Raw genomic sequence first — 24,562 nt, 5'->3', positions numbered from 1 at the left:
ATGCATTTGTATGATTAAATGAATGCGCTCAAAAATTATGATTTTTAATAAAATGTTTTTTTTTTTATAGTCATACTTGTCTAAATGTGAAGCCTAAATGTAGTTATATTTAAAAGCTTCAATTTTCCATGTAATTAAAATAAATTAACTTTTCCATTTAAATTCCAATTTCACTTCATTCGAAATATAACAGTTAATTAATAGCCCTTCCCAAAAAATAACTAATACCGAAAAATAATTTACAAAAATCAATCAATTTAATATGATTTTACCATGTAGTATAAATTGTTGGTATTTTTTATAACGTTAAAAACAGTTTAGTATTCGAGTTGTACGTGTTAATAATTAACAGGAAATAAAGGAATGTGTTTATAAAACATGTGTAACTAGACAGTCCGTAAATATATGAACTAAAGTATACAATTAATCAAACAAATCAAATGAAAAGGTAACAACAGGTCACCGGGACAAAGAAAAAATTTCACTGGGCCCTTTAGGTTAAGTTCCTCCAGTTTTAACAAAAAAGATCATTAATGTTTTTGTGAACAAAAATCATAAGAGTTGTTCCAGGTAAAATAAAATGGTCAAGCAAGCACCTGGACTACATCACTATATTTTACTAGATTTTACATGTATTATATTAAAAATAAAGACTCGTTTAACATAATTATCAAAGAATTGTATTGAACATATACATAATATATACTCCTACAAATTCAAATATTCATTAAATAATTTTAAAATATGAATAAACCTAGTTATAATATAATTGTACAATATATATATATAATTCAATAACTAAATATTATGTTAACAGTTATACTAGTAACATTATTCACAATAACTAAAGTTAATTATAGCGGCTACCATTCCAGCACCAAAAATTGAAACTCCCAAGACCATCATAAGTACATCTTTGAAAATTATAATTTTTTTTGTGGCTATTCCGTCAATCCCGTGTACTATGCAAAATTCGACCAAATATGGAAAAACCATAAAGTTCCAAATACTCATGCAACCTAACAATGCCATCATCTGTCCCAGACATTTGTCCATTAACCAAGAACCTAATACTGTTGAGCGTAACATAAGAAGAATATCATTTTTTAAAACAGATATTATTGTAAAAAGCTAAAAACCACAAAACATGTTTGATTTTCATCTTTTTAGAAGTCATGTTAGTTTATATTTATTCTTTGAAATATATTGTTATCGTAATAGTAACGTTACAATAACTTTTAAGTCAATAAGATTTTACAGAAAGAGGAGGTTTTCCTACGCATTTGTGGTTAGTTAACGATCATGTTAACTACACTTTGAAGACTAGGTCGTGTTTACACCATTGACATCTTTACTATAGACGTCATACTAACGTAGTTATATGACGTTGCATGAAGATTTTTTAGACAGGGTCGTCATTTGTGGTACACAAGTTGTACACTTGCGTACTAAAAATTAACCAAAAATGATCGCAAAAAACTTTATAAACTTCTGTTTAAACATTTTTTGGTACGTTAAATAATTTGTTTTGCAAGAACCCTTTGCATCACCTCACCCAATCACTTGTGGTCTATACGATATCTTTACGTAACAATAAAAAACGATTGAAATGACGCCCCCAAATTGAATTTGTTTAAAAAAATTACACGATCATCAATGACATGTATACAACTAACCAGACACGCAGATCATTCCCACGTGAAATTTAAAAAGCCAATAAAGTTCATCTGCCATATTTCTTTTACATTTCGGAGGTGGTGTCCAAAACAATAAAATAGATTCCTGTAAGACATCTTGATGCATACAAGCTATGTATAATGAGTACATGCCCATGAAGTACTTGAGGAACCTGTAATCATTTGATTTCCCGTTTTATAAAGGTACTGCTATCTTACTAAGTTGCTTAATTAAAAAAAGAAGACACTTGTTTGACATATTCAAATAAAAAAAAATATCAAATACTCATGTTCCGGTAAAGCGGTCAACAGACAAAAACTGAGCTTTGACGTTTTGAAAAAAGCCAAATAACCACACGTACCAATTACAATAAATATATTAGTAATTGAGAATATGGAAACTTTTAATACGCTGAAAACTTTGGGATTAGAGAACAGCTCTGGGGTTTTAAGTTCATCTTCAGCTTTCAAAATCTAAACATCGTTTAAAAAATTAAAATTTTGTTTAAATGTAGCTTGGAACAATTAAAAATTTAAAGTCAATAAAAGCATTTTTTTAAATGTTTTTATTGGATTTTAATTTTTTATTTAAACTTACTTTAGGCAATGATGTATACGCGAACAATATTACACCTAGGCCTTGAAAAATGTCTACCCAATCCCCGTTAACTAATGTTGCTTCATCTACATCCGCTTTAAAAAATAACAATATGTATACTACATATGTTGCCATTAAAAATACACACATAAATTCAATGAATCTTCGGATGAAAGGCATATAATTGGCCGTTGGAATTGCCACGAATAAAAAACAAAATATCATATAAATGATACATGCTTCCACTTCAGTATCGACTAAGTGCTTAAAAAATCAAAATTGGACTTAAGTAAACATTATTTCAAAATTTGAACTATCATTAAAGGCACACGGCGCATATTTTCAAGGAGTGGTAAACCAAAAACATGAGAAAATTAAAGAGAAATTTCGATGGTTTTATTATTTAGACATATAGATTTACTAACAATAATATAAAATATACTATTCTTTTTAACTTTATAATGTCCAATTAATTTATGTAAAATTATATTAAGTCGCGCTTACGTTTTGTAAAACTATCCAAACGTATTTAGTATAGAGACAACTTTTCCCAAGATTGAAAGTGAAAAACATTATTACAGATATTCGTCTAGAAATAAGAACATGGTTATAATTAACATATGGCACATTTATAACTTGATAAATTATTTATAGTACCTGAAAATGTTACTAAATCCATATACGTATTCTGGGCCTAAATTAATGCCATACTCAACTAAATCATGGAAACATAAGTAAGGCACTCTATTTACTTGACACATTCTATATCTCGCACGACACTTCGATAAATATAGTTTTCATTAATTACAATTTTTAAAAATGTGAAAAAATAATTTTCGCACAGCTTTAAATATATCAAAAATGGAAATAGAAATTGAAATTCAATTTTCATTATTGAAATTAATAATTCAATTGAATTGATTTAATAATTATCAGTCATTATTAATATATTTATAGTTATTAAATTTAAGTATAAAAATCTCAAATGCTAACTAATATTTTTGAATAAAGGATATACATACAATATTTGATAAAGCAGAATTAATTTTTTAATGCACTGTAGCGGCATAGCCAAGGAAGCCAAAAATAGCCTGTGCCTCCTTTGACTGCAATATTCATCTCTAAAATGTGATAAGCAAAAACAAAAAGGTCGAAAATATGTAATTTTGTAGATTTTTTTATTATTTAGCCCCCACTGCAAAGCTATGCTATTGATGCGCTGTATATATTTAACAAGCAATATCAATTGGCTTCATACTTTTGACTTTGACTAAAGACATATAAAGTAATACGATAGTGTCTCTTTCGAGATTATTTTAAGCCAATTAAATCAAATGGTCATGGTCGGAGAAGAATGTCGTTGTCTTTCTATATCTGTTCAGTGATCGTAAATTGTATAATATGTAAATATAGTTTGATATTGTTTACCGACTAATAAACCTGAAGTATTTTACCAAAAGACCGTATGAATATTGAAGTACGATTCCAAAAAGTAGACAGAGTACAATTGCATTGATCAGACCCAACTTTTGAAAGGCATAAGGTAAACAAAGTAGTCCAAGCCCCATTGATGGTCGTATAATCTCAGCCACAGACGTCCAATACCTGACAATTAAAACTTAATAAATTAAGTTTTATATGTTATAATCTAATATATTACATTTTCATGGCACATTAGTATACGCATTAAGTTCTTTAAGGAAGTTGTATTTTTAAAATATAGTGTCGAAAATTCAAAAATTAGTCTTTACTCGTCGGTAACATATTTAAGGATATAAAGTATTTTTTATCTAAACACCCATACTGATAATTATTGAAATCGAACGCTTACGACTTACGAACACCATCACGTATTTCGAACGGCTTGTAGTTGCGGAATCCATCAAGGGGTCCTGATTTTGATTTCATTTCCAGTGTGTTGGGCAAAGGATTGCTTTGTAAACTTGATTCAAATGCCGAATCCACGTTATACAGCAAATCAGAACTAGACATTTTTTGTACGTATAATCAAATGCGTTATCAGTAAACAACAGTATATTACTACGGAAACATTAACAATGGCCACATTGAATCATTTCTGAAAGTTTGAACACAAAGTTAAGTTTCACGCGCTAAATATGATAAATTGATAAAAATCGTTGCTCTGATAATAATTTCATATAAATTATTAAATCCGTTAACACATTTGTTTAGGAGAAGGTACGCGTTTAAACGTTTCTGATGTTACACATGGAAACGAAAAGAATAATGTATTATTATTTTTCAATGGTTAATTTATTGTTTTAATCAAATTCTGTTCGCTACAAAGTATGAGCCCTACGTAAAAAAATTAACAATGAAATTAGAGAACGGGCAAAAAAGCTTGGCTATAATAATAAAAGTGAGTGAGCTCCGAATATCTTTTACGATTCCGGCAGTGCGATAATTTTGATTTATAAACATCTGAATATTATTTTCCCTTTATTAAAAATGTATATAAATATCAATAAACTAAAACACGTACAAGGGGTTAGGATTTGGGTACAATAAAATTTAATTTCATATCGATCATATTGTGTGACATATTTGCAATTCACTTTACGTTACGCTGTTATTAATTACATTATACTTTTGTCCGATATGACTTAAGTTAACGGTCGTTAATTTATGTAATAGAATTTATGTATTATTCGCTTAGGCACTTTGGAGGTTAAAATCATTTCTCGCGTGGAAACAATAATGAAAATGAAATTTTATCAAATTTATATTATTATTATAATTGGTAATGAAAATTAGCTCGGGAAGTATAAATTATATAAATAATAATATCTGGACACATGACCATTAAAACTCAATTCTATCTGTATGCATTTTCAATAAAGCTTTTATGGATATCTATTTTATAGGAAGTCATAATACTAAATTCTTAACGTGCAATCTCATATAACTCTATCCGATCTTAAACGAGATATTTAAACACAAATTTTAAAGTATTTTAGGCTACCGACGTATTCCTCGCACATTTGATTTGTACCAAGTACATCATTCAACAAAATGTATAGACTAAGTGATATTTGTAGTGACATCGATGGTCGTTAGGATTTCATACTGCTCATAAAAGAAGTGCAACACTGAAAATGATTTATGCCATCACGTAAGATGCAAAAACATTAGGTCCCACGTACCAGTTCACCGTACCTTTTTGGCAAAATTGTTAGCAGATAACAACAATAATCAATCGGAAGTCGTTATGCCGTTTGTGTTACATTATTTTATTTATTCTACGTACAAATGAGAAAGAGCATCCGCCGCCACTCGCCTGGGGTAACGATGACTGAGTGTAGATGCTCACGATGAGAAAAAACGTCGCGACTCGTTGTCGATGGACATAAATCTCGGAGTTGGTAGCGTATGATGGCTGGATCGTAAATTTATGAATTACGAGGTCACTGGGCTCCAGGGCAAGTTACGCACAGTGAATACCGGCCAATCCAATATGATAATTACCAGAAAATTGTGTCGTGCAGAAACCCTATACTCGCGGTCAGGCAGGCAGAGACGGTGCGTATCGTTTTGATTACACCCTGGTGGGGAGATGGAGAACAGAGAAAAAGAGCGGTGTAATTTATTGGCCAGAAATGTGAGGAGACAAAGAAAGAAGTTTCCATGGAGTTGATCGTTGCCGCCGTGCGGAAAGGATTCCGAGCAACTCATAAATTTGTCACTTTTATTGTTTGCCGTTTTGCGTATATGTGTGCGAGTGTGCGCCAAGAGCCAATCCGATTATTGTAGACGAATTCGGCTTTAAACAGTTACAGTAGAACTGTGTTACAGCACCCAGAGCGGAACGCAACAGCCCAAAAGGTAATGCACTCGCTCATTTGTATATTGTTACAAGTGTGAGATCAAATCGTTTTTGCTGTTATTTTTTTTTCTCCCCGATCCGAATAATAATAGTGTTTAATTTAATAAAGGTCTGCATCTGTCTATTGAATTTGCGAAAACGATACAATATAATAATAATATGTTACAAAGGATAAGTCATGTAAACATTTTACTTACAAAACGATTTTACCGTTCAAGTCCGTACGAGTTTTCTCGTAAATAATTGATCTAAAGTTCTACACCGAAACAATTCAAATAAATTTTATCATATTCAATGTTTAGGGTCTATTATCCGACCTTTATGATAATGACCAAAAAACGGACGTTTTTATATTAATATGCCTCTATTAGTACGAATAAATATATTTCATTTATTATTGAGATCAAGTTCAAAAGTTTTATATACAAATAAAACGAGATTAGTTGTCTTTTTAACTTGATTATTCCCATTTTTACTGAGAGGAGTGAGATGTCTGAAAATTGTTAACAAACTCCAACAAGAAAAAACGAAACTTAACTCTAAGTTATTAGACAACCTCCTTATAACTTTTCTATTTTTAAAGTAGCTTACAGGACCTAGTTTTCTGATATTATATGGATTATGTTATTAAAACAATGATAATTTGTAATCCCACACAATAAGTGTCAATAATTATGTTATATTAATAACTTTATAATATTAATACGTCGTTCTTTGTAAAAAATTCCTTTTTATATTGCATTTATGCTTATTATATTGTTAAAATACACGTAACATAAATAAATCAATTTTGGAAAAAATTGTTTTTTGTCTCTCTTAATTAATAATTATTCACTCAATTTCTCTTAAAATAATAATTGAATAGTTATTTATTATAAGAGACGTTTGTTCACTTTTCTTAATAACTTTGAATATATAAATTATTATCTTAAAAAGAAATCGAGTGTTAGCGTTAAAAACAACGAGAAAAAATTGTTAAAAATATGATCAAACCTTTCATTTTGTTTTTATCGATAATAAGGAAACGCTTTTTTGACAACTAGGGTTAGTGGGGTAATTGTCAATATATATTTTTATTTTTTACCGGGATGTTACCACAATAGGAGGCTTCCTCGCTTGCTATTAACTCAAGCTATGTCCATTCACTTGACTATAAAAAATTTATTGTAAATATTCTACACGTCGTTTTGCAAATAAAGAATATATAAATTTTTTTATTTTTCAAATAAATGCATAAATTTTTAATTTAAGCTTATATTTAATATGTTGGTAACACATGACTAAAAATTTTCAATCTAAAATAAAATCTGTTCAATATTCAATAAAATTAAATGCAAACTGTTATGCCACCGACTAGAAACACCTCTTGGTCGGGGCATCCAGTATTTTCCCCTGTTATGGACACGACCTATTAACTTAATTCAAATAAGACAATTAGTAACAATATTATTCTAGTAAGAAAATAAAAACAAACGTACATTTATTTATAATTAATCATAATCTTAACTATAATTAATATAACAAATGTTAATATACAAGCAATATTGTGTGGTTTATGTGCAACCTGGCTACAGTCTTTTGTCTTCCGTCCTTACAACAGAAAGGAGATGTCCTCCTGAAGTTGATCGCTGAAGGACACCCAAAAATTTCTATTTATAACAAAAACTGCGATCACTGGCTTAAGACAGGGGCTCTCAAAACCGAGACACACTATCACCTATCATAGGACCGCTTTAGCATAAGCGCCAGACTGGCTCGCCGTACACAACACGCGCGACTATTTAGATCGGGTTAACAGGTGGTGCGCCAGTGGCGCTGCGTTTGATCAGCGGCCAAACACATTTAATACAATTTTTTTACAATTCCCACATTTAACTTTATTTATTTTTAATCAGTTTCACAAACAAAACAATTTCGGATTTTTTTTGTTAAATTTATTCATTGCATTAAAATCAAAACTAAAATTATAGCCAAAACACAGTAAAAAAATCATGTTCTTATAGGATTTGGAAGGATTACATACATGTAATAATTATAAGGCTAATAGTCTTAACTTTAGCTATAAGAATGAAATGAATAAATAACATGTTGAACTAGGGTTTTAGATTTATTTATATTGGTACAGTTCCTTATCTAAAACAATCCACCATAATACTCAAAAATTACTTTTTCTATAAGTAAAAAAAAAGTCTTCACTATGGTTTAAATAAAAATGATGAATCATAGGTTTAAATATATTTTTAAAACAGACTAGAAAAAAATAACAATACAACAACAAAAACTTTTTAACTAAAAAAATAAGTTGAATCTAATACACTGTTAAGATTGAAATTTCCTTTTTTTGGTAACCGTTTAAAAGTATATAGCAGTTCTTGTGTATCATTAGGTTCATGACTGAAAAATAAAATTATTATACTATAAATTTATATAATTCTTTGGTAATACTAACACAAATATTTTATATTAACTTACATATGAGGAAGTTCATACTTTTCTATCATAAATTGGGATAAATTTTCCAAAATAGGTTCATTATGCAGAGCTACAAATTGTTCCCTGCAAATCTAAGTAAATTATAGTAAGATTTAATGAAGGAATGGAAATATGTTATGACAAAAACAATCTGTATGATAAACTCTATTTTGTAACTTTAACCATTTTTTAGTAATAGTTAATCTATTTTTTTTTAATACATATTTTAATTAATAATATAAAAAAACATTAAATATTGAGTGTATTTGCAATTTCTGTGATGTTCTAAAACAATAATTATAATTTTAGTTATAATATATCAGGTTCATTGACAGATTAATTTGTTTTTAATTACAGCTAACACAATATAGTCAATACTAAATGGTGTAATGATAATGGTTTTTACTTAGCAGACCCTTATAGTAATCAGTACTTTTTACTTGTTGAGACAGTTAAATCAAACTATTATTTTAATACAAACAAAACCATAATTATAAAAATTACTTTTTTAATATAGTATTTTCCAATGGCATGCTATTAAAAGTATCCAAAGTTTATTTTTCTTGATTATAGGGTGATATCACACACCCATCATTAGTGATTGACAATCCCCACTATTATATGAATCCTTCCGAAAATAAAATTTATGATAATTCTAGTTTCAATTTTAACTTTTTTCGCAGTAATTAGATAGCTATGAATGTCTATTAATGCTCAATAGTTCAGGACTTTTTCAGCAAGGATAACATAGTATCAATTTTTGTCAAAAATATGCATAATATTATTCATGAAAAATCCAACCCAAGGGGTGACGGCACAGTGGTGTCGTGGCATAGTTGAGTCCAGTATAGATGATATCTGACAGTGATTAAAATCACTATCATAAAAAACACTTCAATGCGAATCTATAGATAGTGTTTAATTTAAAAAATTTAATGGATTATTCCAAAAGCTACATGATTTTCTATTTCATTATTTATATTCTGATTATAAGTTTCATGATTTAGAAGTATAATTTATGAATAAATAAATATATATATATTAGGGAGGTCCTTATTTTTCAACTTCATAAATTTAGAGTCATGGGCTCAAAATTTCGTTAGATTCATTGAAAAAATGAAACTGGTAAAATTTGAGTATAATAAGTCAACCCCTTCACGTGCCTCAAAAGGGTTGAAGTTCTTAAAAAATGGGGTGGATTTTCTTTTTTTGAGTGTAAGCTCTTTATTTTTGAAGTTTCGCCAAAAACACAAAGAACAATTTTTATAGAACTCAATGTGAACAAAAAATAAGGTAATATATTATTTTTTTGTAAAATGAATATTTTTCCGTAAAAATAAGAAAAATCAGTTTCACTTAATTTTTTTTTAAAAATGACAGTTTTCCAGTGTCTTAAATTTTAATTGTACGCAGAAATTGCACAAAAGTAATATTAATCACCGTGATATTTTCTATAAAAAAGGTTATTTGAGTTTTTTTCGAATTATGAATCCTTTCCAAATACAATTTAAAACAACTACGAAACCGTGTTTTTTTTTTTAAATTTTTTTTTGCATGTATGTTTTTTTGTTAATAAATTAACAAATTTTCTTAGTTATATTAAATAAAAAATAAATAAGAAACACAATAAAATAATAATTGTAATAGATGAGTGTTTAATATTTTGGAGAAAAGCACGTATTCCTACACAGTATTCTTCAGACTGTTATTAAATTAAAAAAATTGTATGAGAAATGGAGAAAGTTGGACAAAAATAAATCTAGAAAAANTCTTCAGGCTGTGTTATTAAATTAAAAAAATTGTATGAGAAATGGAGAAAGTTGGACAAAAATAAATCTAGAAAAACAGAAACACAAGAACAACATTATAATATTTTTTCTGAAGAATTAGACAACCTCTTTGACATTTCTCATATCAAAGCTCTGAATATGATGAGTATTAAAGAAGACAAACAGTTTTTATTGTCACAACTTAAAAAAGGCCGCCCAGGGTGCATGCTTGGTATTGATATGAAGTTAACAGGTATTGAAAAACGTAAAATTACTCAACAAGAAGAAAAAGATGATCGAAAGAAAAAAGAGAAGTTAGAAATCGCAAATTGTACAGGTAATTATTAAATATTACACAATAATTTCAGTACATTATAAGTAAGCAGTTTTTATATACCGAAGTATTTTATTATTTAGCCGAAGCTCAATATTATAGCAGCTTTAGCTCGGAGGAGGAAGATATTGATATGGAGGAAAACGTTGAAGAAATGAGTCAATTACCTGGGCCTTCAAAAAAAGTAAATGCACTAGAAGATATATGTTTTTTTTTAGTTGAATGTTATATTAAAATGTGGTTTTCAGCTGCGAATATTATAACAGCTCCTATAAATGATTTAATGTTATTAAAAAAGTTATTAAATTACAGTAATAATAAACTAGGAGAAGTAGCTATAAAAAAATTTATAAACCATTTATGGTATTTAAATGATGAGTGTGCTGTGTTTTCTTTATTTTACGATCGACTTGACATTAATACTAAACAGCGAATGGTAAAAAAAATATTAAAAGGTTATGAACAGAGCACAAATGAAGAGCCAGAAGAAAATGAAGATTCAAATAAAAAATTAATTTAAAAATATGAAAATTTATCAGATTTTCTAGAAAAAGATTTTCCTTTTTCGTTGCTCAGCAACAATTCATGGAAATTATTCGAGCGATTTAAATTAAAATTCAAGTTTTTATATGAAGATCCTACCACATGGGAAATAAATAATGAATACAATAAAGCCAAAGAAATATTATCCTCGATAAAAATGGTAAACGACAGAATTCAACGACAAATTTACAAGGGATGAATATCAAAAGCAATTTTTAATAATATTACAGGTATGAAATTATATAATAATACTGCAAAATTTTTAATTTTAAATTACTATATTTGTATTATAATCTTTATTTTGGACTATTTTAGGTGGTTCAACAATATCGCCAGCTGTATCCCAGGTGTAGTCGAGAAATTTTGAATTAAAAATATTCAAATTAGAAAAAATATTATTGTGATAAACAATTATTATTTTATTGATTCTTACTTTTTTTTTATTTAATATAACTAAGAAAATTTGTTAATTTATTTTCTTTTTTAAAAAAAAAGACTTTATTTTATCTTCACGGTGAAAATGGCTACCGAATGCTATATTTGTGTGATAATTTTCGATTTTGTATTTTACATTTTTAAATTTATTATGCTATAACTTTTTGAAAAATGTATGGATCAGTACAATTTTTTCACGGGGAGTAGTATTTATATATATCTTTCATTTGACATACTGTTTTTTTAAATCGGACCATTTCCCTATATACAAGAGGATTTAAATCTAAAAAATGCACGTAGAAAGTAGAACTTTTTCAACTTAACTTTTGAAAGTGTTCCAGAAAGTCTGACACTTTTATATATATCTTATATTAAAGCTAATGTAATATACTTTATAATGCAAAAAAAAAATTTCGGACTTTATTTTATCTTCATGGTGAAAACAGACATCAAACTTAATAAAAAAAATACAATTTTTGTAAAAAAATCCTTTTTTATATTTTTAACTTTATGATGCTATAATTTTTTGAAAGATGTATGGATCAATATAATTCTTTTTTTTATAGATGCATGATGTCTTTACCTATCATTTGGTATATTTTTTTTATAAATCTGACTTTTTACCTGCTTACAGGGGGGGATTTAAAATGACAACTTTTTCACAAAAAATTTACTTTTTCTACTTAAATTTTGAAAGTGTTCCGGAAAGTCTGACACTTTTATATATATCTTAAATTAAATCTAATGTAATTTATTTTATTATGCAAAAAAAAAATTTCGGACTTTATTTTATCTTCACGGTGAAATTGGCTATCGAATGCTATTTTTGTGTGAATATTCTCGATTTTATTTTTTTATTTTTAACTTTATAATGCTATAACTTATTGAAAGTGTATGGATCAACATAATTTTTTTATGAGAAATAATAATTTTTAATAATCCCTTTTTCATTCGATATACTTTATCTGAATCAGGATATTAATAACGAACTAGCAAATCATGTTGCTTTTGGAATAATCCACCAATTTTTTAAAATTAAAAACTATCTAAAGATTTGCATCGAAGCGTATTTTTTGATAGTGATTTTAATCACTGTCAGATATCATAATACTTGATCCAACTATGCCACGTCACCACTGTGCCGCGACTCCCCTGTGCTGGGTTTTTAATGCCTGTTTTCACTATAAAGTCACCAAGTTCGAAATTTTTTTTTTCCATAATAAAGTATATTACATAAACTTTAATTTAAGATATATATAAAAGTGTCAGTATTTCCGGTACACTATCCAAAATTAAGTTGAAAAAGTTTTACTTTCTATATGCATTTTTAAATTTTGATACCCTCTGTATTAAAGGAAATGGTCCGATTTAAAAAAAAAGTAAGTCGAATAAAAGAGATATATAAGTATTATTTTTCATAAAAAAATTGTATTTATCTATACATTTTTCAAAAAGTTATAGCATTTTAAGNAAAAAGTAAGTCGAATAAAAGAGATATATAAGTATTATTTTTCATAAAAAAATTGTATTTATCTATACATTTTTCAAAAAGTTGTAGCATTTTAAGGTTAAAAATGTAAAATATAAAATCGAGAATTTTAACACAAAAATAGCATACGGTAGCCATTTTCACCGTGAAGACAAAATAAAGTCCAAAATTTTTTTTTTTCAAAATAAAGTATATTACTTAAGTTTTAATTTAAGGTATATATAAAAGTATCAGTATTTTCAGAACATTTTAAAAAGTTAATTTTTTGTGAAAAAGTTGTCATTTTTAATTCCCAAGGCAGGTAAAGGGTCAAATTTATAAAAAAAATATTTTAAGTGATAGGTAAGGGCATTATGCATCTATTAAAAAAAAATTATATTGATTTGTTCAATTTTGAAAAAGTTGTGGCAGTTTTAAATAAAAAAAATTGAAAAATTTTGAAAATTAGCGATTTTTAAATTTGTAATTTTTTTGGAGATTTCCCCCATTTATGGGGAACGAGGGAAATTTTTTCAATTTTTGAGGGTAATGTCTTCGACTAGATACGATTTGTGATCTTTTGACGTATCTTTGAAAGAAATCGGTTTGGTGAGAGCTGGGAATAAGTGGTAACAGACACAAAAAAAAAACACATCATAGTAAAATGAATACCTTCTTAGCTTTTCATCTAAGCTAAAATAAATAATTTATCTTTAAATTTAGTAACAGAGCAAAATCCTTCCCAGTCTGTAAAAGTTAAGTAATAAACTAAATAAATTGTTATTAAATCAAATTTTCTACAAACTCTTAATCCTGCAGTTTAAAACTCAATGTAAACTGGAATCTAAAATATGATACTCATGATACTTTTATTTAGAAAATTTGTCCAAGTAGCATATAGAAAGTAAAGTAGTTGGAAGGTCCCACTACTTCATCTACTTCATTCCCACTACTTATCCCCAGCTAAAATGATTTTATGTCCTTGGGAGATCTGCAACCCCATGAACCACCCCATAAATATGCCATTAACAGGTTAATATATGAAAAATATTTTATGACCATTCAAATAAAAAAGTGTATATTCTTACTCTTCTTTACACTATATTCTGTATTTGCTTTAACTTATTTTAACTATGAACTATTTAATAAAGTTCAATTTAATTACTTTTCCCATAATGTCAACAGTATTGGGATGAGTCCAAAAACAGTCATGTACTGATACAAAAGTGATGCCAGCTCTTTCACAATGCAGAGATGTCAGCATCATATGACTTGAATCCAAAGAATGAATAAAATTTGGAGGAAAAGCATTTTTTTGTTTCATTACATTTGGTCGACTATAAAAATAAGGAAATATTATTTATAAGCATTAAGCTTTTAAAAATTTATTAATTATTTAAATCATTAGCAATACAAAAACATAGTTGCAACAGGAAACTAATGAATTTATTCACTAGTATAAATAATATAATTTAAGGATTAATATTATAAGTCAAGCAAAGTTTTTGAGAGTAGTTTTTAAAAAACATATTTATGATGTTAATTTATATACTATCATTACTCTATTTAATTTTAATATTAGTAAATACAGTAGATTCTTCTAACATCAAATTTTTTCTTATCAAACACTAAATTAAAATCGTCTAGATTTTATCTAAAATTTTACTATTACACTATTAGTTTTATATAATAATAAAAATTAAAATCTCAACATTTTTTTTTCAACGATTTTTCTGTTTGTATTGAGATTTGATATAAATAGAGTCTATTATAATACTAAAAATTGTTATAATTTCCTTAGTATCAAATTAAATATAATAAATAATAAAACCTTTTCAGATATAATTAAACTTATGATTTTTATTTTAAAAATTAGTTATTAGTATTTTTTAATTTAAATAAATTAAACATAAACTGTATAATAATATTATTTTACCATACAGATATACCATACACTATAATTTAGACTTTTTATCCATGTATCATTAAATTTTATCATTAATTATAAATATTGACATAACTAGAACTTACTCATACATATCTAAAACAAAATGTTCACTCATTTTAAAACCAGAAGTTTTAGTGTAATCATAATGTTTGGCTTTACGATTATATGGCTGGACTACAGGCAATCCTAATGGAGTAACCCATTCAACACTTTTACCACATGACTGTGATATTATTCGAGCACATTCTGTAAACCAGTCCTAAAAACATATTAATTTTTTTATTATTAATATTTTCATAAGACGAAAATACACCTTTTTTTAAGTGCATGTTGATTGAAAGTTTATAGAAATAAAAAACAAACTATTGATAGTTTATCTCTAGGGTATAAAATTGTATTTTTAAGGTAAAAAAATTACAAAAAGTAAGTGATCACTTGTAGTCCTTTACAAGTTTATTATATTTTTAACAAGAATAAAACTAATAAATATAACTAACTAATTTAAAGTAGTAAAAATCCTTTAGAAAAATTTTATTTGATAATTTTTAACACCAAATAAGAAAAACAAAATTTTTAAAATGTCCCACGAAAACATAAATTATAAATAATAAAATTATATAATATTAATAAATAATTTTATAAAAGATTTACTTGTATTTCTTTAGTAGATGTGAACATTTCCCTAAGACTTTCAAATGTTTTTGCTACCAAATAGGTAGATGCTGACCAAATTTTATCTTTTGGAAATGATTCTATATCTAATTAAAATATTATAACTTAGAGTATTTAGTTGACAAAAAATATATTGATTAGAATTAACCTTTAAGCTGTTTAGCAATTTGCAAGCGAGCTCCAAATCTTGTAACACCATAAACAGTTGTCATCACAGTTTGTTTGATAACTTTTCGTCTAACAAATCCATCTAAATATTTGGCTATTATATGTCCATTTTTAGCATCATTAGATCGTTCACGTTCAACCTTTATATATATTATTATAACAATAAATACAAATCATAAAAATAATAAACAACCAACCGAGCCAATTAAAAAGAGGTTGTACATACTATTGCTGCAACACAGCTATAAACATCTTGGGGAATTTTCGCAGGTGTTAAATTTACACTTACAGCTCCAGTAAAGTCTTTACCAAGAGCTGCATAATGTTGTAAACCATTGCATGAACCATCCTGGTGCACAGGAAAATGTGAAACAAATTTTTTAGGGTCATTTGATTGTAATGCATGATATATTTCTATACAGCATGCTAGTGTTTGCCAAGGATTTTCTGATTCAGTCCACCATTTGTTATCCTTTATATAACAATACATCATAGAATATAAAAAAAAATAAATTAATTAAAGGTAAATTTTATAACAAGGAAATTTACCCCTAAAGGATTTTTGGCAGAATCTATAATAGAGGGAAGTATTTCTTCAGCATACTCAAGACGTTCTTTTATCGAATTTCGTTTTTTTAAACCAGTTAAATTTACACAATGTATCTAAAGTATAATTATTCAACTTTAATAATCAACAATATATTAATAATTATATAAAATAATTTTAAAAGTATGTAATCATATTCTTGTATACTCCATAAAAATTGAACACTATATTAATAAAATATAATTATTTGAATTACATAAGTAATAATTGATAGCAATCATCATCTAATTAATAATAATTATATTGTATATTATTATAACATATAAAAATAAAAAGTATTATGTTTTACTTTAAGCCAGTCAAGTCCATTTTGTCCTAAAGGTTCACCTTTAGCAAAACACAATAATGATCTAGCCATATCAGAGCCAAGATGATTTAAATGAGGTGGACATGGATAAACTCGACCACGAAAATCCATATTGTGAGGTAACCAAAATACTTTATCACTAAACTATAAAAAATTGAATATCAAGTAAAAACTATTTTTTTAAATAAATAATATTATTTTTGTTTATTACATACATGATTTGCTAATGATAGTCGATACAATGCATCACACCATAAACTGTACATTTCAGCTTTCTGCCTTTTAAGAATGTTACGTTCTCTATGGATCAAAGATCTTTCTTCTTTACTCATTGAAGGCAAGATTGTTTGTGGAGACAAACAAGCAGATGAGGGCATTGGTATATTTAATTTTGTTGAACCTCCAGAGCGAAATACTTGGATAACAACATCTAGAACCTTTAATGATATTTTTTATACAATAAAAATATTAATAAATATAAATAAGTAATAATACTGGTTTATTAATGGTCCATGGTATAGAGGCTAATTGATTGAGAGCATCTAATGCTGGATATAATTGTTGTTTAGGAGTTTGTTCTAATCTATGCCACTGTAAAATTGCTTGTTGGGGTAACCTAACAAAAAAATGTTGTAATAATGTTATATGCTTGATTTTATCCTTTTTTTTTTAATATTAAATTAAGATTATTTTTTTTTCACTTACCTAATTAGATCAGCTTTAGCTGCTATATAGCCTCCAGAATAAATTGATGACCAAGGAATTGGTGGACTCAACATAGGAATCATTGTAACATCAAAAATTAAGTCATCAGGTTCTGACAACTTATACAATTTAGATAGAACAGGATGAGGTTTAATTTCTTGCTTAATTTGTTGTCCTTGTCCTCGAAACACTGTATAAAATGCTGGTAATAAATGCCTGAAATTTAATATTTATTTTAGAAAAAATGGTTTATATTTGTACTTAAATCTTATTGTAAGACATAATATATTACTCTTCTCCATTATTATCTTTCATAATATTGACATCAATTTTTATATCTTTGATGATAATTTTGTACAAAAATTTTCCAACACTACTAAGTACTGTAGAAGGCCATGTTTTATCATCTAATTCCTGAAAAAAATAGTTATACAATGTGTTAGAGCCAAATTAAATAGTAGGTAAGAGGATATCCAACTCATGCTGATAACGCTAATATGATATTAAACATTTTTCTATTCGTACGTAAGTCACATTAAAGTATTTTATAATAACAATTGATCACTTGAAGCTAATATTATTATTTAAATTTAAAGTATTTATAAGAAATTTTTTTAAATATTATTTTATTTTCTATAAAAGACACAAAGTAGTAATATTACGTAATATTTATTGAATATTAGTAAATTTTTAAATAATTTATACTAAATGTCACATAACTTAACTCATAATAGAATTAACTCTTTTTATTATTATTTAAATTTTATAATGTATTCAAATTTGTAATACATTATAAATGACGAAAAAAATATTTTTAAAAGGAAAAAAAGCAATTGTAATATCTTACCACAATGATACAAATTATGTGGTTTTTTATTACAGCAGTGAATCAGATGGAACAATATATAATAAAAATCATACAGAAATAAGAATGTATTGATTGGAGGGGAACACAAAGAAGTTTTATTTTTATATAATTAGTTGATGAATGTATTTTTATATTCAATTTGTATTTTCATTCTTAAAAAATGAATTCATTTACATACATCATTTATACTGTAAAAATTGAATGTACTCAAGTACTCATTAAAAATACATGCATTAACATAAATACATTCATTTTGAACCACGATCACAATACATATTATCTCAGTGTTGTATTTATTTATTTGTTATAAAACTTTTTAATAATAATAAAAATAGACTTTATTTTATCTAATATAGAAAAAGAAAAATTTTTATACAATTACTATATATTGTACATCACATATCAAAAATAAATATTGAGTAGTGTCATGCAATTAATGGTTCCAATTTTCCAAGTTAATTGGTCATTTACCACCCTATCTTGGGTATTATTAGATATAATTTGACAAAAAGTTACTGTAGACGGATAGCGTACGATTGACATGATTTGATTGATAAACTTAAAAAAAAAGCTTTTTAAAGCTACCGGATATTTTTTGAATTTATTTATTCTTATTTCAATAATATTTACTAAATATTATTTAATATATAAAATATTAAGATTTTCAGTTAATAACATAAAAATATCATTTTTAAAAATAGTAACTTTTCGTTACAGATGTATTTGTTATTTTTTTTAGATTATTATACCATTAAAAGTATCTTATTTTATTTTATATTTTACTTGATATTAAACCAAATTATAAGATAATTAACTACAAATTTACCAATTCACATTAAGTGATTAAAATGCTAATAGAAAACTTGTATAAAATTCATTTTATTCACTTACAAATGATTACTTTTTTCTGCTTTGAAATTTTAATAATCAATAAAGCAAAAAATGATGAAAATTTGAAAATATTTTACGTAGCTGATTGAATATTAAAAATAAAAAATATTGATTACATGAAAAGATCATGTAACACATTTTATTAATTTAATTAAAACAATAAATATTTATTGTTACTTACAATATCAGAACCCACTAATTTGTATTTGTGCACTAGCTTTTGCCATTGCTGTCTAGTGTTTTGGCTATTTTTAGTGTTACCATTAATATACCATGAGCAATATTCACCATAAACTACTTTAATTTTTTCTAAGATCATTGCATTCTGCTTGTACTTAATTTCATATCTAATAAATTAATGTAAATAAACTTATATATTTTTACAACATTATTTGTATATAATATTGAATATAATATAATTACATAATTTTTCATTATTGTAATTATTATATATATATATATATATATATATATAAATAAAATAACTTACTTTATATAAAAAATAAAATTAATAACTATAATAATAAATTGGGATGTAAATATTATTTATTTATATTAAGTTAGACATAGAACTTAAAAGAAAAAAAAATTATTTTGTAAATTTTACACAATACATTCTATATATTAATATTCTTGTAACTTGATAAGTACTTGTACTAAAATGACATTTTAAAAATTTATAATTAAATAAATATTTTTTTGTTTTTTTGACAAATAAAAAGAAATGTTTTTAACATACTTTAAAAAAACAAAAATTATTTAAAAAAATTTTTTTAATCAAAATAATAATTGTATCAAAAGTTATATACCTAATATCAATTAGGTCTGAAACATCCTGTATGTAGCAAAAGGTTTCCTTAACTCTTAGAAAGCTTTAATTTTATAAGCTTATTGTTTCTAGTATATTTTTAAAATTTAATAAATAACCATTGTAAATTTGTAAGAAAACTAACAAATTTAAAAAATAATATTAGTACGTTAATTTTTTTTCATTGTTAACTATATTTAAAAAGTTTTTATTTGGTATAGTTTTGAAGAATTCAGTTATCTAAAAATATTTTCAGAAATTTAAAACAATGGTATTTTTTTGCAAAATTGCATTTTTTTTTTTTTTTTGCTTTAACAGTATTAGGATTTCTTTCTTAGAAAGAAGGTCATGGGACTCTTTTTTTTTATCATTAATTAGGTTCTAAGAGCTTTAATTTAGTATAGATCTAATAAATACAGACAATCTAAAACAATTTCAAAAATCAAGGAAAAAAGAAAAATTTAGATACATGAGTGTTTTATTTCAATTCTTACTGCATCAAGTTTTTTATCGGATTTTAACAAAAAGCATACTAAAAGAAATTTTATTGTCTTTAGTATACTGTATTAAAAATATATTACTATCAGTTTTTTTTTGAAAAGCTATAATAATTTTAAAATACAGAATTTTTTTTGTTTTTGAAAATGCCATATTGTACTACAAAAGTAAAATGTTGAAATATTTTTTTAAATATTAAAAATTGAAGATTTTTTTTCAAATTTTGATAATATCTTCAACTAAATGAAATTTGGGTTCTTTGACATATAGAGAACTGAGAATTTATATGGACAGACATAAAAAATGAATACACATCATGGAATTACCAATACATGCTGAGTTTTGCATTGAAGCTAGAAATTAATACTATTATTACCTTAATCTAACTTGATTTGCTAATTGACGATAGAGCATATTAACAGTCGGACTAAATGTCTCTGATCCAACAGCTAATTTACGAATTTCGTGGATTATAATGTCAACATATTGCTCCGTATTTAAAACTCTCAAGTAAGGATAAATATTAACATTCCTATATGTTTTCAGACAGTTGTGTTGAGCTCGAATACTTTCTAACTCTCTAGTTATGGCATTTCTTATAGTATCTTTCCATTTATCTTGTAAACTAGTTAATTTTTTTCTCTGAAATTTAATTATTGGATTACTAAATTGGAGATTAAAGATTCTATAATAAATATAAAATTCAAATACTTACATAATTAATAACTTTTTTAGATGGTGGTGAATTATTTTCTACAGATTTTACACTTACAACAGATGCCATTTCCATTTCCAACTGTTTATGGCCAAGTAGAATCAATTCTTTTTCGCTAAAAAGACCTTTAGCTGGACATTTAAAAGAAGACTAAAAATTGAAGTTTAATTACTTTATACTAAACAAAAATGTATTCTTATATATTTGAACTATGATCAATAATAATTACTTCTTTATTATTCATATGGTTTAAAAGTGAACAAGAATAGTCAATTTTATCAATACTAATTTTAGGATTAAATGAAGGATCAAGTATTCTAATAGCTTTTAAAACTAATTCTCTTTGGTTACCAACAAAGATACACTTATTAAATAAGTCGTTAAAAGAGTGCCCCTAAAAATATAATATTTAATCAATAAATTATGATTTTTTATTAAATTAAACATACCTGAGACAAAAAGACTTGAGATAATTCTTTTAATTTATTTTCATTATAATTTTTATCATTCATTAAACATTGAAAGCATGCTGCATAACTTTGGATGTTAGGCTCAGTTTTAGATAAATCTAATAATTTCCAAATATCTCTTACTCTTTCATAGTTTCCCTAATGGCAAAATAACATAATATTTGATTTATATTATTTATTGGAATTTTATACTAAATTAATTAAACTTTTGTAGCAAAATGTTCATGTTTCTCACCTGATCAGCAAAACCATGCATTAAGCAATTGAAAATACGTGCATCAGTTATTTTTAATGATACTTTTTTTGAAATATTTTTATTACAATAATGACTTAAAGCTGCAACTCCTCGATTCAAAAACCCACAGCATACCTGAAAAATTAGAATTTTTAATACAAATACAGTAAGTAATACAAATAGTTAATAGAATTTGTAGACCATTATTTGTCTGAGATTTTTTTAAGATAAATTTAATTAGATTAGTAAAATAATTCAACTTACACATAAATCAACATATGCAAGCAAAGTTTGATTGAGACTTTTCTCACGGCCTTTTAAATTTAATTTATTTAAAAATTCTTTTAAATCTTCTTTGTTTTTAGCTATACTCAGATCACGTTCTTTTTTTGAAATTCTATATTTGTTGTAAAATAGAAATATTAAAAATGTATTAATTGTTTTATATAAAATAAACATACTTTTTGTTAGAATGACTAAAATTATTGATATCACATGTACTTGAAACATCATTATTATCTTTTAAATTCTCAAATTTATTGTCTATATCATTCTCAGTAAGGGTAATAGTTTGTAACAATTCTGAATCATTAAGTAGTTTTCTTTGATCTTCACTAAGTTCATCAATGTCTTCTAATAATTCTTCTTTTAAAAGAGATTTATTTTTGTAGGAACTAGTTTTTAACAATGTTTTATCAGATTTCAATACATTTTTAGTTGTTTTAGGAAACATTGCTAATGTTTTTTTACAAGCAACCATTCTATGTACTTGATTTGGTTTGAGATGCTTTATTTTCACTTTTGACTGACTAGTGTTACCATTGCTAACTAAAATTTATACAAAATAAATATCATACAATTCTAACATTTTTAATGATAAATTATTGTTATAGTAGTTTAATTTTTATTTAATAAAAATATTTTTATCAGTATTATTAAATTAAGTTAGAAAACATAATTTCAAAAATTATATATAAATTGTAAGATAAATATTTTATAAAAATTTGTTTTAAAATATTAATTGGACTTTTATATGTTTAAAAAATTGTTTTTCAAATTTATTTAAATAAATAAACCTTGTAAAACTTCAGTATATTTTTTTAAGTTTTTTTTCAACTGTTTAGATTTTGTCATATTTTTAATTTGTATATTCTCTGGAATGGTAGAACGAAAACGAAGATGCAATTTAACATTACAGACACAATCTGAAATTAATTAGTTTACATATTAATACAATCTATCATTCTTGACTCATAACAACCTCTTAAAAAAAACTTACAAAAACAATTAGTAATTTTGGAAAAAACTACTCTGGAGCAATTATCAGTCATTTGAGATCTCAGTCTAAATAATCTATTCATATTTATTAAATCAAATAAACCATTTGTTGTTAACAGAACTTTTACATAAAAAATTTTCTTCAATTTATTTAAATTATATCATTTTTACATTAAGTTATCGAGAATACGAATAGAAAATAGTATAATACCTAGTTTTTTAAATATTCATTATATTTCTAACTACTATTTCAGATAGTCAACTATAATTTAAACTAGATAGTAAAGCATGTGATTATATTTTTAGCATGAGGTTAAATGATAAGTGATAATACTTGTACCCTTATCATTTTTCTTTTTGAATCGTGCACAGTTATACCATAGATTAAATACAAATAGATAAGCCATGGCAATCAAACAATTGGTTACCGATTTTTTGTTAAATTATACCTGTAGAGATAGCGCTATATATGCTCTCAAGAAATATTAAATATTTAATAATAACTGCTCAGCTCGTTGATATTAATAGCCGCAATTATCGTTATACGGTCAACACTAGTGATGGGCATAATCGAATGATTTCGATAATCGAATGATTAGTAATCGAGACATTTTCATAATCGAGTGAATCTCTCGAAAAATCACTCGAAGTTAAAATCGTCTGCTCGTATGATAAGAATAATCAACTATTATTATTTATTGAGAGAATCGAAAAATTATTCGAAATATGAATAAATATACCTATAGTAAATAATTATTAATTTAATTTTGCTTTTTTTATTTGTTGGTGTTTATTTATAATTATTATATTAAACTATAATTTAGGAATAATAATAACAATAATATATTAATAATGCATTATTAATAAGTGCTTTAAATAAAAGACAAGTTGTTATTTTTATTATTTAATAATTATTACCTATATTTTAAAAAAACCGATAACAAATTAAAAAATAAAAACATAAGATAAGGTAGCAATAGCCGGCTTGACCATCATAATTAAAACACCTGATTCCACACCTAATTGATTTTTCATAAATTCACAACTAGTGAGAGAATCAGAACTCAGTAGTTTAGCCAGTTCAGGACAAAACTTTGTTCTAATCGTCACATACTTCCCAAAAATGTGACAGATAAGGTGTTGTCATGAGTAGCGATTGAACGAGTTGAAAATAAGAAGACTCGAAGTCAACAATTTAATAATAATTCGACTATAATTTATGCTAAATAAAAACTTAAAAATAGTATTCTCTC

At 25.7% G+C, this 24,562-nt stretch overlaps 2 protein-coding genes across 3 annotated transcripts; both read right to left on the bottom strand.

Annotated features, from left to right (window-relative positions):
- Positions 1-715: 715 nt before the first annotated feature.
- Positions 716-4,474, bottom strand: LOC126900817 (proton-coupled amino acid transporter 4-like). Of its 2 annotated transcripts, none has more exons than XM_050676782.1 (8): positions 4,106-4,474; positions 3,729-3,879; positions 2,932-3,053; positions 2,779-2,863; positions 2,275-2,538; positions 1,963-2,150; positions 1,677-1,849; positions 716-1,073 (listed from the first exon to the last, which is right to left on the bottom strand). In XM_050676782.1, exons 1-8 carry the CDS (start codon positions 4,264-4,266, stop codon positions 832-834), a joined length of 1,386 nt encoding a protein of 461 aa, XP_050532739.1. In that variant the 5' UTR covers positions 4,267-4,474; the 3' UTR covers positions 716-831. The 2 variants fall into 2 exon arrangements, with proteins under 2 accessions (XP_050532739.1, XP_050532740.1); XM_050676783.1 differs by having other exon boundaries at positions 3,935-4,201.
- A 3,845-nt stretch (positions 4,475-8,319) lies between these two features.
- LOC126900803 (DNA-directed RNA polymerase, mitochondrial) lies at positions 8,320-23,544 on the bottom strand. Its single transcript, XM_050676751.1, has 23 exons — positions 23,311-23,544; positions 23,108-23,236; positions 22,493-22,859; positions 22,296-22,428; positions 22,032-22,166; positions 21,776-21,934; positions 21,556-21,720; positions 21,327-21,476; positions 20,988-21,253; positions 19,487-19,652; positions 17,839-17,960; positions 17,547-17,762; positions 17,337-17,457; positions 17,057-17,278; positions 16,824-16,985; positions 16,477-16,590; positions 16,154-16,399; positions 15,908-16,067; positions 15,739-15,845; positions 15,171-15,346; positions 14,305-14,476; positions 8,591-8,682; positions 8,320-8,512 (listed from the first exon to the last, which is right to left on the bottom strand). Exons 1-23 carry the CDS (start codon positions 23,390-23,392, stop codon positions 8,404-8,406), a joined length of 3,771 nt encoding a protein of 1,256 aa, XP_050532708.1. The 5' UTR covers positions 23,393-23,544; the 3' UTR covers positions 8,320-8,403.
- Positions 23,545-24,562: the final 1,018 nt, after the last annotated feature.

The sequence above is a fragment of the Daktulosphaira vitifoliae genome, unplaced genomic scaffold, assembly GCF_025091365.1.
Source record: "Daktulosphaira vitifoliae isolate Bord-2020 unplaced genomic scaffold, ASM2509136v1 Scaffold_3, whole genome shotgun sequence".
In the NCBI taxonomy this organism is placed as follows: domain Eukaryota; kingdom Metazoa; phylum Arthropoda; class Insecta; order Hemiptera; family Phylloxeridae; genus Daktulosphaira; species Daktulosphaira vitifoliae.
This window is presented reverse-complemented; position numbering and strand designations above follow the sequence as displayed.